Here is a 21,864-nt window from a genome sequence, read left to right as displayed (position 1 = left end):
ACCCAATTCAGCAGGATGGAGGAAAGGGAGAAGACAGGACAAAGATGTGTGTCTTCCTCCTCTTAGATAAAGTTTTCTAGAACATGCCACATATACTGCTTCCATCACATCAGCTACTTAATTACATGGCCACAGTTAGCTGCAAAGAAAGCTGGAGAAAGTAGTCTTTATTGTGGAGAGCTATTGCTGGGGGTCAACCAACAGTTTCATCCACATTGGGCACCTATCCATGCTCTAAGGTATATTATAGAAGGTGAACAAAGCAAGTTACAGAACAACATATGTAACACAGAAGACTCACGTATGGCATGTGTGGGTTTACATGCTGTGTATGCATGTAAATGCAAAGAAACCCATATGAAAGGGTGCAAACATCTGGAAAGTAAACTGCAGTTTCCTGGGAGAGCATGAAGGACAGAAGAGAGGGGAAGGTGAGGAAGGACTTTAACATTTTATTCCATAGATATTGTTGATTTGTTTACATCAAGACTCTTTTGATGCAGAGAGTAGAATGATGGTTGCCAGGGACTGGGGAGTGGAGAAATGAGGATAGGTTAATGAAAGAGTACCTACTCTCAGTTATAAGATGAATAAATTCTGAGGATCTAAGGTGTAGCATAGTGACTAAATTTAATTATACTATACTGCAGACTTGAAATTTGCTAAGAGAGCAGATATTACATGTTCTCACTGAAAAGAAAAAAAAAAGGTAACCATGTGAAGTGATGAACACATTCATTAACTTGATTGTATCATTTTACATTATACATGTATATTACAATTTTATTTGTCAATTGGTTCTCAATAAAGCTGGAAAAACAAATAAATAAAAACTGGTGGGTGGTCATTCCCTGGCAGTTCAGTGATAAGGACTCCATGCTTCCAGGTTCCATCCCTGGTCAGGGAACTGAGATACCACAAGCCACATGGTGCAGCCAAAAAAATAACGTAATGTAACTCAACATCACATCACATCACATCTGGGGAAAAAAGAACAACAGAGTGTAGCAAAGTTGATAAAAATCACTATATAAACATCAATTGCATTTCTTTACATAGTACAATTTATCTAAAAAGTGTGATTTCTAAAAGATATCTTTAACAACAATATTAGATAAATATCTGGAAATAGTTCTAAAAAAAGGATGTGAAAGCACATTATGGAGAAATCTGTAACTTTTCACTGAGGATATTAAGGAAGACCTAAATAAATGGAAAGAATATTCAGTTTTTTTGGATAGACATACACAATATCATAGAGATGTCAATTTTCTTCAAATGGCTTTGAGAATCGGACTTTAAAATTTATATGAAAGAGAAATAGAGAAGGAATATTTGACTTGATGGCAAATAAGAACAAAGAATAAAAGAATACTTGCCTTACAAGATATCAAGTTATATTATGGAGCAATAGCAACCAAAATGGTTCTGAACCAGACAGAAAAATAGTAACAATTGAACCCTCACCTATATGAAGATTTATTGAGGACTTTGATTTGTTGACTTATTGAGGCATTGGACACTTCCTTTATAATAATATGGCATGATGTTGCAGGGAGAGGACCATTCAGTACATAGTGCTGAAATTATTATCCATATTGGAAAAACAAAATTTAATTCTATATTTCAGAACATACAAAAATTATTCCAAACTACCAAAGCCTTAAACACGAAAGGCAAAATGATTAAATGCTTAGAATGTATTATAGGAAAATAGTTTTATGACCTCAGAGAGTTAATCACTTCTTAAATAAGATAAAATAATCACAATCCAAAAAGGAAAGAGTGATAAATTGAACCGATTTAAAAATAAGATAATAGGGACTTCCCTGGTGGCACAGTGGTTTAGAATCTGCCTGCCACTACAGGGGACACGGGTTCGATCTCTGGTCCAGGAAGATCCCACGTGCCGCAAAGCAACTAAGCCCACACACCACAACTACTGAGCCTGTGCTCTAGAGCCCAAGTGCCTAGAGCCTGCATGCCTAGAGCCCGTGCTCTGCAACAAGAGAAGCCACCGCAGTGAGAAGCCCACGCACCACAACAAAGAGTAGCCTCTGCTCACCACAACTAGAGAAGACCCACGCTCAGCAACGAAGACCCAAATGCAGCCAATAATAATAGTAATAATAATAACAAATAAAATGTTTAAAAAATAATAATATGATAATGGGTTAATATCCAGAGTATAGAACAAACTCCCACAACTTAACAACAACAAAAAAAACCAACATGATATGTTAAATGGGCAAAGGACTTACACAGACATTTCTCCAGAGAAAATATGTAATTGGCCAACAGGCACATGAAAGCTGCCCAACATCACTAATCATTAAAAAGAATGCAAATCAAAACTACAGTGAGATACCACCTGATGTGGCTACTATCAAAAGAGGAAAATAACAAATGTTGGTGATGATGTGGAGAAATTAGAATCCTTGTGCACTATGTGTGGGAATGTAAAACAGTACAGCCACTATGGAAAACAGTATGGCATTGCTTCAAAAAATTAAAAATAGAATTACCATATGATCCAGTCATCCTACTTTTGGGTATACTCCCATAAAAAGTGTAAGCAAGGACTGGAACATATATTTATGTACCCATGTTCATAGCTGCATTATTTAATATAGCTAAAAAGTGGATGCAACCTGTGTCCACTGACTGATGAATGGATAAGCAAAATATGGTATATACATGCAATGGACTATTATTCAGCACTAAAAGGAGGAAAATCTGACACATGCTACTACATGGATGAACTTCGAAGACTTTATGCTAAGTGAAGTAAGCCAGTCACAAAAGGACAAACAATGTATGATTCTACTTATCACAAGAGTCAGAACAATGACTGACACATAGTAGGTTTTAAATAAATGAATGAATTAACCCATATTTTCACAATAGCCTCACATAATAAATGTTCATGCAAATTTTATCCATAAGCCGATTTCCAGACTTTCCCAAAATTTCCATAATATTTAGAGTTTTCAAAAGGATATGGGTGGGGAAAGCGGGGAGGGTTGAGAGGGAATGAATTGGGAGATTGGGATTGCCATATACACATTACTAATAAGAAAAAATACCAAATTGTACATTCTAAAAAATATATATATAAAGCTATTGAACCACTTTGTCCCCATTTAAAAATAATAATAATAGTAATAAACAAATAAATGAATAAATAAAATATATGGGAATCCACATCTAGTAAATAGTTTACTGATGACTTTCACCTACGCTAAACCACAATGAAGTAGAAACAGATGAAATATTTCCTTCCAGGTTTGCTTCAAATTTTGCAAGGTCAGGAAGTAAGTTAATGTCCTTCCAGATTCCCACAACCCATAACAGCAATTAGGGGTGTGTTCCTAATTACCAAAATGGATGTGAGAAGACAACTACCCCAGACATACGTAAGTGTCAACAAAATACAGCGCATGTCAGCCAAAATGGAAATTAACTTCCCACCAGAAACAGTGGCAAGAGTTGAGGGGAAAGTTGGTGATTAAGTTCCAAATTGGGGAAATAACGATTACAGTCCTGTTTTCTACTTATGTGGGAAGAATTGTAAAAACAAAAGCCGTGAAAGTCTCAGAAACATCTAAATCTGCCTTGGCGTAATAGCCCCAAATCACAACGCCAGATTTTTATTGTGTGATGGACTGGTGAGTTTTATCTTCTAAGGAGGGAAGTAAGAAATGACTCACTCGCAATTTAAAAATGTAATAAGGAAGCTGAAATTGCTCCACCCAGACCCATTTCTCAGATAACCACCGACCTGGGGGCAACTGCCCTCCTACAGAAATGAGCCCAGCAAAGTTAGCTACTAATTAGGAAAAATCATCCAATTATGCTAACTTGCTGAGGCCAGCAAGCTGTGTTTGACTCTATGTAGGCAGAATTTCATCCAGAACACACTTGAGAATTGTCTATAAAAAGACCAACGGAAGGGCTGGGACGGGCAGTCACTGCATTCCGGCTTTCACAAATACAGCTCTGTGCCACACCTGCACTGATACCATGTCTCTTCGACTTCCCAGTGGATCCAGGAGGGCCAGTCCCTGTCCCACTGCAGGATCACTCAGGCTCTCCGGAGGGGGAGCCTACTTTGGGGCTGGAAATGCTTGCAGCATGCCTGGAATTGGAAGCGGTTTCTCATGTGCCTTCGGGGGCAGCTCATCGGGAGGAAATGCCATGGGGGGCAACCCCTGTGCTGGCTTTACTGTAAATGAGGGGGGCCTCCTTTCTGGCAACGAGAAGGTGACCATGCAGAATCTCAATGACCGCCTGGCCTCCTACCTGGAGAATGTGCACGCCCTGGAGGAGGCCAACGCTGACCTGGAGCAGAAGATCAAGGGCTGGTATGAGAAATTTGGGCCTGGTTCTTGTCGTGGTCTTGATCACGACTATAGTCGGTATTTCCCAATAATTGAGGATCTTAAAAATCAGGTACGAGTTTACATTTTGCCATCCTTTTTATGTAGTTTTATTTCTAAACGTTCTTTTTCTTTGACTGAATACTAAAAACATTTCTCGTTCCTACTTGTGACTTCTTAAAGGGAATTTCAATTTAGCACTGGAAATAAGCACTAAGTAGACTCAGTAGTCATGATGAAAATGTCACTATCTTGTAATTATATTAATTTTGATTATTTCCATTTCCTAATCTTAAAAAAAAACACACACTTTAGTTTTTTTTTTATTGGTTGTGATAAATTGCCTCTAAAAAGTCAAACTTCCTGCTTCTAGATCATCACTTCCACCACCAGCAATGCCAATGCTGTTCTGCAGATCGATAATGCCAGGCTGACAGCTGATGACTTCAGACTCAAGTAAGTAGCCTTACAGAGTGAAAAGAATTCATGAGGTCAATGAGAAGCATTAAATTGAATTTATTTTTTGATCCCTCCTTAAATATTACCGACTCTTACTCCAACACTGTAAAACACTAGGATTTAAAACAAAGAGAATATTATTATTTTTTTATACTTTGGCTATGAAATATAAAGCATGAACTGCTATATGGGAATCCCCTGGTGGTCCAGCGGTTAGGACTCGCCTTCTCACTGCTGAAACCTCGGATTCCATCCCCAGTCAGGGAACTAAGATCCTGCAAGCCATGCGGTGTGGCCAAAAAAAAAGGTATGAACTGCTATAAAAGTACTGTCCAATACCCTAGCTGTTTTTCTGCCAAAGAATACCTCAAAATAAAACAATTATGTTACAATAAACTTTGAAAATGTCTTTCATGGCCAAGTTCATCACTTTAAAATTTCAGAATTCTAGCATTTGATCATTGATCTGTGACTATTTCTCCAACCATCTGATAAACTGGAAAATTATTAACACTCTTTAAGGTATGAAAATGAGCTGGCTCTTCACCAGAGCGTAGAGAGTGATGTCAATGGACTTCGCAGAGTTCTGGATGAAATCACCCTATGCAGAACAGACCTGGAGATTCAGTACGAAACCCTGAGTGAAGAGTTGACTTACCTCAAAAAGAACCATAAAGAGGTAAGAGCTGACTACCATGTGGCCATTCCTCTGCAGACACTATCCATCTAACAGGAGATAACATAATTGATGTCTTAAATAAGAAATTGGCACTAAAGACCAACTATCAGAAAGGCAGGAGCCTGAGTTGTCTGTAAAAGTGGTGAAGTATTCGTACAGGTTACACTTGATCTTGCATCAAGTTTCCCATGGGGGAAAAAAGGAATCCTTTTTTTAAATTAATTTTTATTGGAGAACAGTTGATGTACAATATTGTGTTAGTTTCTGCTATACAGCAAAGTGAATCGGTTATACATATACATTTATCCACGCTTTAGATTCTTTTCCCATATAGGTCATTACAGAGTATTGACTAGAGTTCTCTGTGCTATACAATAGGTTCTTATTAGTTATCTATTTTATATACAGTAGTGTGTATATGTCAAACCGCCCCCCCCAAAAAAAAAAGAATCTTGTTTTCCACACCAATTAGGCTTACGAGAGGTGTGTTTTGGCTAGTTATTCGGTTGGCCAAAAAGTTTGTTCAGATTTTTCTGTAACATCTTACAACGAACTTTTTTGCCAACCCAATAATTATAGCTAAGTTAAAATGGCACACTTAGGAGATTACATCTAATTAGATATAATAAATATACTTTAAGGACACCTTAAGAAAACCAGATGAAGATGTCTATAAAACAGTGACAGACTTAAAACACTTAAACATTTACTTCATACACACATTAAGCATATATACTTAATATTAACGTATATTCTTAAAAGGTATGGCTATAAAAATAATGGGACCGAAATTAAGGTGTTATATCAAAATGAACACTTCCAAATAAATAGTACACTTCCAAAGTGGTCACAGTTGAAAGTTAGATTTGCAATTAAGTCATACAGCCACAACTCCAAGACACATTTAGGGGGCTGCTTTCAGAACCACTATTTTCTGGGAAAATTGTTATTCTTTGAAAACGAACTTGATGTTTTTAGACAGCCAAAAAAATTCTAGAGTCAAGCCAAATGCTCAAAGCTGGAGACCAAGCTGAGAACGCTACTTGATTAGCCATGATGCTGTCTTGAAAAGATAACTACTTAAAAAACAACATTAATATGGATATGTGGGTTCAGGTATGTTTATAGTCCATGGTAGCTATGCAACCAAATTTTAATGAATTGAATGCAATTGATTTTTTAAATAATTCACTCACAGACAAACCCATATGCATCTTTTTTATCTTTTTCTCTTTCTGCTTGCACTGAGGACGTTTTCACTAAATCCCAAGTAAAAACCCCACCTGGAGAAAGAGAAGGTATAGGGACCACCAGGGAGAAAAGAAAGCCTCATTATCATCATTCAGTCCAATCCAGGGTCTGGGATGTGGGTAGGGAGGAGGGTTCCCGCAGCAGAGACAGAAGTTGATCCCTGCTGTTTCAACATACAGTCTTAGCAGCGATGTCTGCCACCCACAATCTTAGAACTGACTCAGTGCCTCCCAACAGCCCACACCTCAGATGCAATCGTAAGTAGACTCTGGATATAAAACTGATTCCAGCATCTATGATGACGGTAATTGTAGTAACGAGCATGTATTTAGCATATACACGGCAGGTAGTATTGCAAGCTCTTATTACTAACACTTCTTTCACATCTTTCAACCAGCCAGAGAAGGATACTTTTTTATTCTGATTTTCTTATCTGAAAATCGAGACTTTAAAAAGTTAAGCATTTTCCCAAGTTCACCTAAGCACTCTAGGACAGAACCAGAGATCACATAGAGGTTTGTGTGACACCCGAGTCCACCATGACACCGTAACGTCCCTGTGTAAGCTTAACAGCTTAATAAACAGCTAGAATTCTTTAGAAGATGATATGCTCCCTTTAGTAATTGTAAATAAATTAATATGCTTATGATTATAAATAAATATAAATATATAAACAAATATTTATTTACTTGTAATTATTTCAATTGCTCAGAATTCTTCAGACTCAGCCCTTGGGCCGTGTTCATGCTGTCTGTGGTCAGGATACAGCTGAGTGGAGAACACATCCAAGCTGGTCTCTAAGTGAAACCAAGACCAGTCCACCAAGGTGGAGACATTTCAGCTATAAATAAATAGAATAAGAGATAAGGATAACTCGTTTTAAATATCTTAAGGACTTTCATTTGGAAAAGAAAATAAGACTTTTCTGTGTAACAGAACGAAAACCACTGAATTGGAGTTAAAGGAGCAGGAATTAAATTCACCATAAGAAAGAGCTTTGGAGCAATTAAAACTTTGCATGAACAAAACAGGCTACTTCATGAGACAGGAAATACAAAATGTAGAGGTCCCTGCACAGCCTGGGAGGTGGACCCAGAGGAACTCTAAGAATCCTAGCAAAGCTAAGTCTCGAGACTTTCTACCACATCCCTGCGCGGCTGAGCCAACCTCTCACCCGCCTCTAGGAAATGCAAGTCCTGCAGTGCGCGGCGGGAGGCAACGTGAACGTGGAGATGAACGCGGCGCCCGGCGTGGACCTCACGGTTCTGCTGAACAACATGCGGGCCGAGTACGAAGCCCTGGCGGAGCAGAACCGCCGGGACGCGGAGGCCTGGTTCAACGAAAAGGTGAGTCTTATCCCGAAAACACTCCCTCTGCGTTTGAGCGATGTTGACAAAACTAAGGTTTGCTCCCTCCCTTACACCTTTTCAGAGCGCTTCGCTGCAGCAGCAGATTTCTGAGGACGTGGGAGCCACCACCTCAGCCCGGAATGAGCTGACGGAGATGAAGCGCAATCTCCAAACACTGGAAATTGAACTTCAGTCTCTCCTAGCCACGGTATGAAAAGGATGGTCTCTTACCACCTCCTAGGTTATCTTTTTTGTTTTCTTTTCTTTTTTTAATGGACGTGTCGTTGATTAACAACACTGTGTTAGTTTGAGGTGTACAGCAAAGTGATTCAGATATATAGAGAGACAGACTGCAAAACTGCAAAACAGATATATAGACTTAGATTCCAACTTCTACGATGATATAATTATCATAATAACTAGCATTTAGTATATGTATATTATACATATATTCTTTTTCAGATTCTTTTCCATTATAGATTATTACAATATATTGAATATAGTTCCCTGTGCTATACAGTAGGACCTTGTTTATCTATTTTACATAAAGTAGTGTGTATCTGTTAAACCCAAGATCCTAATGTATCCCTTCCCCACCTTTCCCCTTTGGTAACCATAAGTTTGTTTTCTATGTTTGTGAATCTGTTTCTGTTTTATAAATAAGTTCATTTGTATCATTTTTTTTAGATTCCACATATATGTGATATCATATATTTCTTTGTCTGACACTTCACTTACATGATAATCTCTAGTTGCATCCATGTTGCTGCAAATGGCATGATTTCATTCCTTTTTATGGCTGAGTAGTATTCCATTGTGTATACATACCACATTTTCTTCATCCATTTATCTGTTGATGGACACTTAGGTTGCGTCTATGTTTTGGGTATTGTAGATAGTGTTGCTATGAATGTTGGCATACATGTATCTTTTTGAATAAGTATTTTCTCTGGAGATGTGCCCAGGAGTGGGATTGCTGTATCATACAGTAACTCTATTTTTAGTTTTTTAAGGAACCTCCATACTCCTGTACCAATTTACATTCCCGCCAATAGTGTAGGAGGGTTCCCTTTTCTCCATGCTCTCTCCAGCATTTATTATTTGTAGACTTTTTGATGATGGCCATTGTGACTGATGTAAGGTGATACCTCATTGTAGTTTTGATTTGCATTTCTCTAATAATTAGCGATGTTGAGCACCTTTTCATATGCCTGTTGGCCATCTGTATTTCTTCTTTGGAGAAATGTTTATTTAGGTCTTCGGCCCATTTTTTGATTGGGTTGTTTGTTTATATTAAGCTGTATGAGCTATTTGTATATATATACATATTTTGTAAATTAAGCTCCTAGGTTATCATTTTAAGTGTGTGCCAGTTGATGTTAAAGCCCTTAACTGTGTTGAGAATATATCCATATGTATTTTTATGTAATTAACTTAGAACGTAAGAAAAGAATGTTATTTTATGTAGCAGCTAAAACAACATCATCAATGTCTTTAGGCTTATTCTACAAAAAAAGAAAAATTTGCTGATTCTTAAGAGTTTCCTAGAGTCTTCTTAACTACATGTCAATGTGAAATCTAAAACAATTATAGGCAAAGGTAACAAGAGGAGAAAGTCATCTATCAAAACACATGCCTGCGTGTCTGTATATACGTCCCAGATTCTTTACTGTTTCCTAACAGAAACACTCCCTGGAGTGCTCCTTGACGGAAACTGAGGGCAACTACTGTGCACAGCTGGCCCAGATTCAGGCTCAGATCGGGGCCCTGGAGGAGCAGCTGCACCAGGTCAGAACCGAGACCGAGGGCCAGAAACTAGAGTACGAGCAGCTCCTGGACATCAAGGTCCACCTGGAAAAAGAAATTGAGACCTACTGTCTCCTCATCGGCGGAGATGAAGGGTAGGTGGAATACTTTACAGGGAAGATGCAACATACCAAAATCTGCTTGAAACTTAGATCCCTGGAAAGTGAACATAAATTGAAATGACCACATTTATTATCATGCATGCTAAGTATTAAACATAATATGCTACTGCCAAGATACAAATTAGCCATATCTTACAAAACCAAAGTGCCACAGCCCCATATTTAAGGTGAGAAAATTCAAAAGACCACCTCTTGATACTACAGCAAAGTAGTTTCAACTGTGTAACCCACTGAAACTCTTCTCACCAAACAACTAAAGAAAACAGAAGAGTGACTCTAGAGTTTAAGGGTTTCTCTCTAAGTCACTGTCTTTTGTGACATTTTCAACCATTTGTGTCCACAGGGCTTGCAAGTCTGGAGGTTACAAGTCTAAAGATTATGGATCTGGAAATGTGGGAAACCAAATCAAAGGTAATTAAAAGGGGATTCTGGTTTTATGTTATACTACTTCATTTTCATACTCTCAGGGCTCAGTAAGGACAGACATAATAAATATTTGTAGTAGATACTAGTGTGTGCTAGATGTCTAACTTTAGTGATGTGTGCTAATTTTAAAGTGTTATGTCATCACATTTTTAGTTAACCAAGAAATCAAAATTCCCCCAAAATGAGTCTATTTGTGCTTGCTGCATAGCCCATTCTATATAAAAATCCTATTATTCCTTTAATGATGTAACTTCTTATCATTTACTTTGTTTCCACTTTTTTTATTGTGGTAAGATACACAGAACATAAAATTTTCTATCTTAACCATTTTAAGTTTACGGTTCAGTGGCATCAAGTACATTCATATTGTTGTGCAACCATCACCACTGTCCATCTCTAGAACTCTTTTCATCTTGCAAAACTGAAACTCTATACCTGTTAAACAATAGCTCCCCATTTCCTCCTCCTCCCAGCTCCTAGCAGCCACCATTCTACTTTCTCTTTCTATGAATTTGACTATACTAGGTACCTCATATAAGTGAAATCATACAATATTTGTCTTTTGTGATTGACTTATTTCACTTGTCATAATATCCTCAAGACTCATCCATGTTGAAGCATGTGTCAGAATTTCCTTCCTTTTTAAGATTGAATAATAGTCCACTGTATGGATATACCATATTTTGTTTACCCATTCATCTGTTAATTGGGTTACTTCCACATTTTAGCTATTGTGATCTTACTTATCTTGTTTCAGCTCTCTAAAATCTTCTTTTAAAATTTAATTTTTAGATCCAGCCAAACCCATAGTGGTTAAGAAAGTCCTTGAGGAGGTAGACCAACGCAGCAAAATACTTACCACCAGGCTCCATTCCCTGGAAGAGAAATCTCCAAGCAATTAATTTGATACGCAAGGGAGAGCGTATGCCAGATACTCTCTGAGAAGAGAAGGCATTACGTATCTGTCTGGAAAAATGAGCAAGTCTAAGAAAAAGTCTGTCCTCCTGTCTTTCTGTTACTGAAATATAATCTCTATCTGGGCAATCAATAGCATCATCAATAGTATCTTCCCATTCATTTGGAAGAACGTCACGTACAAATGTGATGACTCATTTGATTACCGTACAGAAAATGCCGTCAATTCTTTGTAGTCAATAAACCTTCTTCCTTTAGCAAGTTATCACCGGTGGTATTGTCTTATCTTTAAAATGTTCACGTCTGTGGTACAGATGTATGAACACCTAATAGCTCTGATTTGTACGAAAACTTTAAAAAATAATTAACAGATTTCCCCCTAGATTTTCCTGAGGCTTTCCCAATAATTCAAAATGAGATAAATTCAAAAGAAATAAAAATACTTCCACAAATCCCCAGTCTGCCATCCTTTCACATATAACAATGCTATTCCTTTTCATAGTAGCTAAAATGTATACATTTCAGATTCATCTGTAAAATAATAATAGTACTTCTCTCAAGTGGTTATTATAAAGATTAAACAAATTATTGTAAATTGCACTTAGGGGTAAGCACTCAATAAATGTTAACTCTTATTTTTTAATACTTCATATTTATAATGATTAATTTTCAGGTCTCATTTCCCTTTTGAATAAATATTTAAACAATATTCCAAATGTAAGAGAGGCTAAGGCAAAAATTCTGGTTTAGAATTTAAATTCTATTAATGGAGTAATTCGCTTATATTACAAAGTACACTTGATGCTTATAACTCGATCAACATCTCTCATAAAGTGAAATAAATTAGATGAACTGAAAACGTAATTTCCTCAGATCAGTATTACCCCTAGACATTTAGTTGACTCTCAGTACTCTATGGGTGGATTATCCATATTGTAATTCATTTATGAAATTTTGATTTCAAAATCCATCTGAAAGTATTAAGCAGAAAATATGATGGGGTCCAAAGGGCACTAGAATTATCCTTGAATTACTTTGCCTTCTTCTAATGACTCCTAGCCAGAGGACATTAGAGTCAAAATTCCTAATTATGTTCCCTATTAGATTATGTGAAACACAAACATTACAATCTTAACTAGTCTGGAAGCGTTTAAAAGAAAGAGAGCTTATTTTACACATTTTTACCATCTCCCCGCCTTACTGCAAAATCCATGTCTTGCACCAGCTTGGTGCCCAATAACTGTTCCAGTGATGAGAGTTTGCCTTGGCCTGAAAGAGGGGACTCTGGGCCCCTTAAGCCACCCCCACATTTCTCTGATGGCAGAGGAGAAAAGTAGAGGGGCACAGATGGCTCCCTGAGGAGAGAAAGGGGCATAACAGGTTCAAGGCCCTCTGCCCCTATTCTCCCCAAGTTGAGGGTTTGTGATGTCTCATCGAGAGCCAGTCTCCCATTCAAGGTGAAGTACTAGTTATCCACATCAGATATAGAAAGCTGATAAGCTTTGGTGAAGAAAAAAAATTAAAGGGGATGAAAATGATTAGGATGTAAAGTGAGGTAACTTAAAAACTGGGGAATAACAACACAAGGAGTAGTTGGAGGAACAAAAATCTATGAAGGACAATAAATAGAAACAATCACAGAGATAAAAAGGAGAATCAGTAGATGATACTGGAGATTGTTTTGACTGGTTCTCCTACTGGAAACAACTAAAAACTCTGTATATCAAAACTCTGTATATTTAAACTCCTTTTTAAATCTTTTTAAAAGCATTAATAGGCTGATAATAACTGAAAAGAAATTCAGATCAAACACACATGACGGAGGGAACCTAAAGAGCTACGTAGAGATCTGAAACTGGCTTGAACTTTGAGGCATTTGCTGAAGCTGTGAACTTGGACTTCAGTTTTTATGACCGCACAGAGTATGAAGGCCAAGAGATAAGGCGTAGTGCTTGCCTAAAGGGGGAAGTATAAACAGAGACCCTCCCCTGTAGGTGTGAGCCCCAAAGGGCCATGCATTGAGTGTAAGCATGACCAAGAAATTAACTCACCCACTGCCAGGACTGCAAGGAAAGTTTCTTGTCTCAACCTTTGGCAGAAAGGGAAGAGGAAAAAATTACCGTTGAGAATATGTTACAAGCCAAACTTTAGACAGATTTGGAGCCAAACTTCACATTATCTGGCTGTTCCAAAATAACTTTAAGGGACTTCTCTGGCAGCACATTTGTTAAGAATCAGCCTGCCAATGCAGGGGACACGGGTTCGATCCCTGGTCCAGGAAGATCCCACGTGCTGCAGAGCAATTAAGCCAGTGCACCACAACTCTAGAGCTCTAGAGCCTGCAAGTCAACTACTGAGCCCACATGCTGCAACTACTAAAGCCTGTGCACCTAGAGCCCGTGCTGCATAACAAGAGAAGCCATCGCAATGAGAAGCCCAAACACTGCAATGGAAAGTAGCCCCTCGCTCGCCACGACTAGAGAAAGCCTATGCATAGCAACAAAGACCCAACACAGCCAAAATAATAATAATAATGATAATAATAAATAAATAAATCTTTAAAAAAAAAACTTTAAGCTGAGAATTCCATTTAAGAGAATCCCTATACCCACTGGTACCCTCCCAGGTGACTTAATGGAAGCAAATACAAATTTTGTCTGGATAAACCACCATCATCCCAGGCCTCAAACAATTCTCGCAAATAAAATTCCAAGGAAAATTAGTTGTTCATGATCAAAAATCAACCCAGGGAAACAAAATACAATTAGCAAGAACCAATAGAAGGCTTCCCTGGTGGCACAGTTGTTAAGAATCTGCCTGCCAATGCAGGGGACAAGTGTTAGAGCCCTGGTCCAGGAAGATCCTACATGCTGCCGAGCAACTAAGCCTGTGCACCACAGCTACTAAGCCCGTGCACCTAGAGCTCATGAGCCACAACAAGAGAAGCCACTGCAATGAGAAGCCCACGCACCACAACAAAGAGTAGCCCCCACTCACCACAACTAGAGAAAGCCCGGGCACAGCAACGAAGACACAAGTCAGCCAAAAATAAAATAAATAAATAAATAAATTTATTTTTTTAAAAAAAGAACCAATAGAAACAATGATAAAACAGAAAGTGTTAAAAAATATGATGAATATATTTAAAGAAATTTTTAAAAACTATGAAAACATAAGCAGAATGCAAAAATCTAAAAAGAACGACTAAGCAGATTTGAAAAAGAAACAAATGTAAATGTCTAGATAGAAAGAAGGTAAGAAATGAAATATAAAATTTCAATGTTTAGATTCAGTAGTGGATTGATTAAACACAGTGGAAAAGAATATTAGTAAATTGTATTCTGAAGAAATGATCCCAACTTCATCACAGAGCGAAATAGACTAATATATATTTATACATATATTCATATATATTCATAATGTTCATATATATGAACAAATATATAAGAAGACAGAGCGACATGAGGATAAAGGAAGGCAGCACTATAAAAATGCTATACAAATTCGAACAAGCTCCTCACTGAAGAGGAAATCCATACATTCTAAAAAACAAAATCCATACATTCTGCAGGCTTACAGAATATGCACATACCCAACTTTATTAGGTAAAATCAAACAATTTTTCAAAGTGATTGTATTTACAACCCTACAAGAATGTTAGAACTTCTGTTGCTCCACATCCTCATCTACACTTGATACAGTGAGACTTTTTGATATCTGTCAAGTTGGAAAGTGTGAAATGGAATCTCATTGTGGTTTTAATTTGCATTTCCTTGATTACTAAAGAGGCCACAACCATAGAGCCTGCAAGCCACAACTACTGAGCCTGTGTGCTGCAACTACTGAAGCCCTCGAGCCTAGAGCCCATGCTGAGCAACAATAGAAGCCGCCACCACAATGAGAAGCCCACATACCACAACGAAGAGTGAAGAGCAGTCCCTGCTCTCCATATCTAGAGAAAGCCCCCGAGCAGCAACGAAGACCCAACACAGCCAAAAAAAAAAAAGAAGAAGAAGAAAAGAAGAAAGAAAACTCAAGATAGTGATGACATCTGAGCAGGAATGAGGAGACACAACAGGAACTCTCAGATACAGGTAAGTTTCATTATTGTTATTTAAACTACACAGATAATTTTTAAATCCTTTGCATATAAGATATTTTACAATTAAAAAAATTTTAAACATGATGAGGAAATTGAAATTTCCATACTCGTACCCTCCTCTATCTTGTAAAGGCCTGCTCACCACTTTCAGTTAAACAGTAAAATGAATTACCAGAGTGATCAGATAAGGGAAGAATGTCTCACTCTCAGGCAACCCCCTCAAGCCTTTGTTTGAAACCCTTTGCACATAGATTTGTTAAGTGACCATTAACTTCGACCTGCAACCAATATGAGAATGCAAATTGCGACCTTAGTCCTGATAGGAATGGAATGTCCGGCTCCTACAAGTTCCTGTTAGGACCCCCTACCATGTGTGTAACCCATGACAACCCCCTCACTCTGTAACTGCCTGTGACCTATAGAAATTTGTAGCCAATCAGTTTGTACCAATTATAGCTGTATGTTTTAACCTATATAAGGAGAAGACTCCCCTGAAACGGGGCCCAGAATTTTGGAGCGTTAGCTCGTCTGGGTCTGCCGGCTCAATAAACCTGAATTCTCCAACTCTCCGAATGTGGTGCTTGGTTTCTCGTGGGATCAGTTTTTCTGCAACAAACAGATGCCCAAAGTGATGCAAATATTTTAAGGAAAGATGGCTAGAAAATAGAAATGCTGTTGGGAGAATGCAAGATGGTGAGATGACTTTGGAACGTGGACACTGAGGTCAGGACAAGTGAGGAAGAAAATGAACAGGAGCAGGAGGTGGGTTTCAGATTCCACAGGAGGGAGGTAACCACTAAGGTCCTGAATGCAGATGAGAATAAAGAACTCTCCAGAGGGTGAAGAGCAGAGGTCCGCGCTAAGCAGGGGAGAGGGATACAGATCATGGTGAATTAGGAAAGCAGGTCAGAGGAAACCGGGAGGGTGCAGAGGTAGCGAAGCCAGGAAAGAGCATCGTGAGTTCCCAGAAATGCAGCTCCTCCATCAATGGGAGCATAGAAACCCTCCCTGCCAAACAGGAAGTACTTTTCGATTTTACAGCACTTGGTGGTTTCCGTGCCGCCGTTCCCATTCATTCGATAACAATAACCAAGAATTTTCTCAGTAATGACTCTTGTTCAATAACACTACTACTTCATTTGGAAAGCATTGTGGAAATTGAACAGTAAGTATGTTGCAGAAAGAAGATCACATTCTGGGAACATATTCAGAGCTTCCGCTCTGAAAACACTCTGCAGCCAGCATGCCAGCACTGCTCCCTAACGAGATGTTTCTCTTCTCCCTGTCACTGCTGCCGCCGCCGCCGCCTCCTTCTTGGTTCACTGAAGAGTTTTCTCACAGCAACTGTGAGAATTTTCAGATGTTTACACAGATGTCTTATCAGGTAAGGTCTTCCTTCAAGGGGAAACCAAATCTTATAAAATTGCATCCGTCGTTTCCTAGGCTTAAAGTTATATCCACGTAGATCTGCAAAGACAATAAAACTGCCCAAGTGATGGATTTATATTCAGTTATGGGAATAATCTAAGAGGAAGGAGAGAGATGATACTGAAACTGACATGTAATAGTCTATCTCTGCAAACATCTCTGATCTGTTCTTTTAAAACTTATATCACCATGTTGTTTGGAGAGTGATCACATCTATTAAATGAAAATCTATAACTGGCACTTTCATACTTCAGCATGGAATAACTCCAACTCAGTCCCATTTCTCTTCTGATCATTGTAGAGGAATGTAGATAGATCAGTATGAGCACAGGCAATACTGGTGTCTGTTATTCGTTGATTTGGCCAAAAAAGTACGCATCCATTAAGTGCCCACTGCAATCCTAGGGGCCCAGGATCTATGGGAATCCAGACAAATGCTGCCCCTGCTTTCATGGAGCTTACGTGCTAATGGAGGGAGACGGGGCACAGGCGAGTGAACAAGCAAGATGACATCAGACGCTGCTCAGTGTCCTAAAGATGGCAACAGAGTGGTAGTTTGTGGACTGTATTAAAATTCTACCCAGGATTTAATTTAGAGGTACAACTGAGTGACAACCCAGAGAGGCCAATACCACTGAAAGAAGATTTTTGTGACTTATATTTCCTGAGAAGAGGGGGCATATCACAACAGGGCCACATAGGGAGCACCAGTGTCGGTCAAGAGGCAGAAAGGAGCAAGGGGAAGCCCAAGGCCAGAGCCTTTACTGGCGTTTCTGCAGGAAAAGCAGGCAGGGCAGAGTAAACAGCTTAGATTTGGCTAGTTTGAATAATTTCCTCCAGTTTTGGGCTGTAGATGGGGTGGTCTATACTTGGCCCTGGGATGATTTAGAACCACAGAAATACTGGCTTAATGTGAGAGAAGTTGATTGGTGCTTTCTATTCAGGATTGGTTGGTTTGCATATAAAAGACATGCTCCCAGCTGAGCCCTTTGCTATTTCTAAGAATTGTCTAGCCGTGGGCTTTTTAAGACGTCAAAACATCAGAAAATAAAAAGCGTGATGAATACAGGAGCAAGGTGGTTTCTTTAGATGGAAGGGTCATTTGAGACTTTTCAGAGGGGCCGACATTTAAGCTGAGGCCCAAATGGATGAGAAGGCGCCAATCATGGGAAGCTCTGCCGGCAGCCAGTGCGAACACCCCGAGCTAGCACTGCCGGCAAAAGGCTGGCACTTTCCGGAAATACAAGCATGACCGGTGTGGCTGGAGCAAGGGAGCAAAGAGATGGGAGGTTCAAACGAGGCCATGGAGAAAGCTGGGCTTTATTCAGAGTTCATTGGGAAGCCGTGGGAGGTCCAGACCTCACGGTGACATGAATCTAGAAAAATCACTCTGGGGACTTCCCTGGTGATCCAGTGGTTGGGAATTCGTCTCCCAATGCGGGGGACACCGGTTGGATCCCTGGTTGGGGAGCTAGGATCCCACATGCCTCAGGGCGGCTGGGCCCTCAGGCCACAACCACAGAGCCCAGGCGCACTGGATCCCTTGCAAAGCAACTGGAGAGAAACCCATGCACCACAACAAAGAGCCCACGCACCCGCAACAAAGGATCCCGCATGCTACAACTAGAACCTGATACAGCCAATAGATAAACAAATAAATATTAAGGAAGGAAGGAAGGAAGGAAGAAAGAAAGAAAGAAAGAAAGAAAGGAAGGAAGGAAGGAAGGAAGGAAGGGAGAAAGAGAGAAAGAGAGAGAAGAGGAAAGGAAAGGAAAGGAAAGGAAAGGAAAGGAAAGGAAAGGAAAGGAAAGGAAAGGAAAGGAAAGGAAAATCACTCTGGTTGCTGTGTAGACAATGGATCATAAGAAGGCAGGAGTGGGGACTTCCTAGGTGGCGCAGTGGGTAAGAATCTGCCTGCCAATGCAGGGAACATGGGTTCAATCCCTGCCCCAGGAAGATACCACATGCCACGGAACAACCAAGCCCGTGCGCCACAACTATCAAGCCTGTGCTCTAGAGCCCGTGAGTCACAACTACTGAGCCCATGTGCCGCAACTACTGAAGCCCACGCGCCCAGAGCTGGTGCTCTGCAACAAGAGAGGCCACTGCAATGAGAAGCCTATGCACCACAAGGAAGAGTAGCCCCCGCTTGCCGCAACTAGAGAAAGCCCGTGTGCAGCAACGAAGACCCAACACAGCCAATAAAATCAATCAATCAATCAGTTTATTCAAAAAAAAAGAGAAAGCAGGAGTGGCTACAGAGAGCCTCTCGCAATGACCTACACGAGAGATGGTGGAGGCATGGCCTGGCTTTGGGGACTTCTCCTCATTCTCCTGTTGGAAGTCCTCTCAAAACACCCACTCCATAGCACCTAGGTCCATAGCCTCACTCTGTGTTATTTCCCCATCTGGCTCATGATCTGGCTGACTGTAAGCTCTTGAGAGCAGGGGCTACTTCTCTCATCTCCGGATCCTCAGCACCTAGCACAAGACCAGACTCACAGCTGAGTAAATGAGTGATGTGAGTCAGGCTTGCACCAAAACAATTCGAAGCTGCACCTAAGGCCTAAAGGAAATGTAAATAATTGGTCATTGAAAATGTTTGGTGCTAAAATAAACTTCGATCTCTCCCCTGTGTACCATACTTAGTGTAAGTATCCAAAAGACATCTATGGAAATGAGCGCAAAGAATCAGATCATCGATTTGGGGGATGCGGGTGGGCGGAAGTTACACAATAGTTTTCCTGAGATAATTTAGGCAAAAACTTTGCCCCTGAACTGTATTGGAACAAGAAATCATTCCATACGAACATGGCCAAGCTGCAGAGAATGATGATTGCCTTGCAAATGTGTTAAAGCTGTGATCTCAACTCTGTTTAATGTCTGTCTCCTTTGGGATAAAAATGAAAGCAACATGTCAGCCCCACAGAGATTCTGATATGCACGCCCCTCTCTACACCCAGCTGAGGAATTGTTATTACAAAAAGTTATCTGTAAGGCTTTGGGCAGGTTATACCCGGCACTGGGGTTCCTAGCCCACACTTCACTCCCCAAACTGGGTGCCCAAGAGAGGAGGCACCTTTTCCTAACAGGTACAGAGGTACAGGAAGGACTACATCAGTGCTGGTACGTCATTAAAATACCAAAATATTTCTTGGTATTGGTAAGTTAGCACTGCCCACAGACCCTATGAATGCCCTCGTTCATGGCCCGAGGGCTTCCTCCATGACCCCCTTCCCAACGCCCAGTAACTAAACACATGAGACAGAGCAGGGGCTTCCAGGATCCCACCCCAGACCTGCCAGCTTCAGGTGCTTGTTCTGATTCATCAGTGCCCATGTCATATGATTGTTAAATGTTTTGAATATCACATCTTGTTTCATCTATATTTCTTTGTTGTTTGTTTGTTTGTTTTCTTGTTCATGTCCCTAGAAGAGCCTTAAAGACCCATCTGTAGGCTCAGTGGTGAGTGGTCTGGTGTATAGAACTATGTTCCATAATTCCAAATGGTCAGTGTCCAGGGCAGGAAATAGTGACCAGAGCAAGAGCTCTGTGACAATTCAGACTGGAGCTGAGTGGTCCTGGCTTCAGCTGGCAGGTCAGGCCACCGTGACTCAGACCTTCCCCTCTAATCCATCTCATTAATGAGTCAACCAACATATCAAACTAAGGAAAAATGAACTCTCTCACTTACTTGTTAGAGAAGGTGGCACTGCAGCCTAGTTAAGGAATCAGGCCCTGAACTGCCTGGATTCAAAATAATTTCTACCTCTTTCTAGCTGTGTGTTCTTAAGAAAGTTATCTAACTGCTCTGTCCCTCAATTTCATTACCTGTGAAACTGGGATAATAAGGATAATACTTATTTCAGAGGGTTGTGGTGAGGATTCAATACCCAATCCATGTACTTTGAAAAGTGCCTGGTCCATATTAATCCCTCAATAAATGTAGCTATATCAAAAAGTACAAACTTCCAGTTATAAAATAAATAAGTACTGGGGATGTAATGTACAATGATAAATATAATTAACACTGTTCTATGTTATACATGAAAGTTGTTAAGAGAGTAAATCCTAAGAACTCTAATCAAAAAAAAAATCTATTTTTTCAAATCCTGTATCTATATGAGGTGACGAATGTCCACTAAATATGTTGTGATAATCATTTCATGATGTATGTAAGTCAAATCATTTCATGATGTATGTAAGTCAAATCCATGATGTATGTAAGTACACCTTAAGCTTATACAGTGCTGGGTTTCTCTGGTGGTGCAGCGGTTAAGAATCCACCTGCCAATACAGGGGACACGGGTTCGAGCCCTGGTCCAGGAAGATCCCACATGCCGAGGAGCAACTAAGCCCACGAGCCACAACTACTGGGCCCATGTGCCGCAACTACTGAAGCCTGCACACCTAGAGCCTATGCTCTGCAACAAGAGAAACCACGGCAATGAGAAGCCCCACACCACAATGAAGAGTAGCCCCTGCTTTCCGCAACTGCAGAAAACCCGCACACAGCAATGAAGACCCAATGCAGCCAATAAAAATAAAAAATAAAATAAATAAATAAATTTATTTTAAAAAACTTATGCAGTGCTATATGTCAGTTACATCTCAATAAAACTGGAAGAGAAAGTAAAATTTAAAAAAAATAAATGTAGCTATATGATGACGAAATTAAAATGTAAAAACTAAGTTCATGATATCAGAGAACTTTAAAGACACAGGAGAGATTAGAGGTTATGGAGTCCCTGCCAAGTTTCCCCACTGAGGCCCCAAAGGATGAAGTGGTTAATATAGAGTCAACCCTGGTACTCAGAATGAGAGAGATAATCTTATCAGTCCTTTAAAAGCTGAATAATAACTCTCCCTAGTTTATGATAAGGCTCAGGCACTGAATTGAATAAATCAGCCAACTAAAACAGAAGCATTTAGGAGAAAAAAATGACTT

At 39.7% G+C, this 21,864-nt stretch overlaps 1 protein-coding gene across 1 annotated transcript; it reads left to right on the top strand.

Moving 5' to 3' along the window:
- Nucleotides 1-4,023: 4,023 nt before the first annotated feature.
- Nucleotides 4,024-11,373, top strand: KRT25 (keratin 25). Its single transcript, XM_057715122.1, has 8 exons — nucleotides 4,024-4,452; nucleotides 4,753-4,835; nucleotides 5,361-5,517; nucleotides 7,953-8,114; nucleotides 8,200-8,325; nucleotides 9,801-10,018; nucleotides 10,389-10,456; nucleotides 11,264-11,373. The coding sequence occupies exons 1-8, from the start codon at nucleotides 4,024-4,026 to the stop codon at nucleotides 11,371-11,373; spliced, it is 1,353 nt and encodes a 450-aa protein (XP_057571105.1).
- The last annotated feature ends 10,491 nt before the right edge of the window (nucleotides 11,374-21,864 follow it).

This window comes from Hippopotamus amphibius, chromosome 17 (assembly GCF_030028045.1).
Source record: "Hippopotamus amphibius kiboko isolate mHipAmp2 chromosome 17, mHipAmp2.hap2, whole genome shotgun sequence".
NCBI classification, from domain to species: domain Eukaryota; kingdom Metazoa; phylum Chordata; class Mammalia; order Artiodactyla; family Hippopotamidae; genus Hippopotamus; species Hippopotamus amphibius.
This window is presented reverse-complemented; position numbering and strand designations above follow the sequence as displayed.

Coding starts and splice junctions, on each gene's coding strand:
- KRT25 (XM_057715122.1), top strand. CDS start 4,024: ATGTCTCTTCGACTTCCCAGTGGATCCAGGAGGGCCAGTCCCTGTCCC. Junction 8,115..8,199: donor AGGCCTGGTTCAACGAAAAG/GTGAGTCTTATC, acceptor ACACCTTTTCAG/AGCGCTTCGCTGCAGCAGCA. Junction 10,019..10,388: donor CTCATCGGCGGAGATGAAGG/GTAGGTGGAATA, acceptor TTGTGTCCACAG/GGCTTGCAAGTCTGGAGGTT.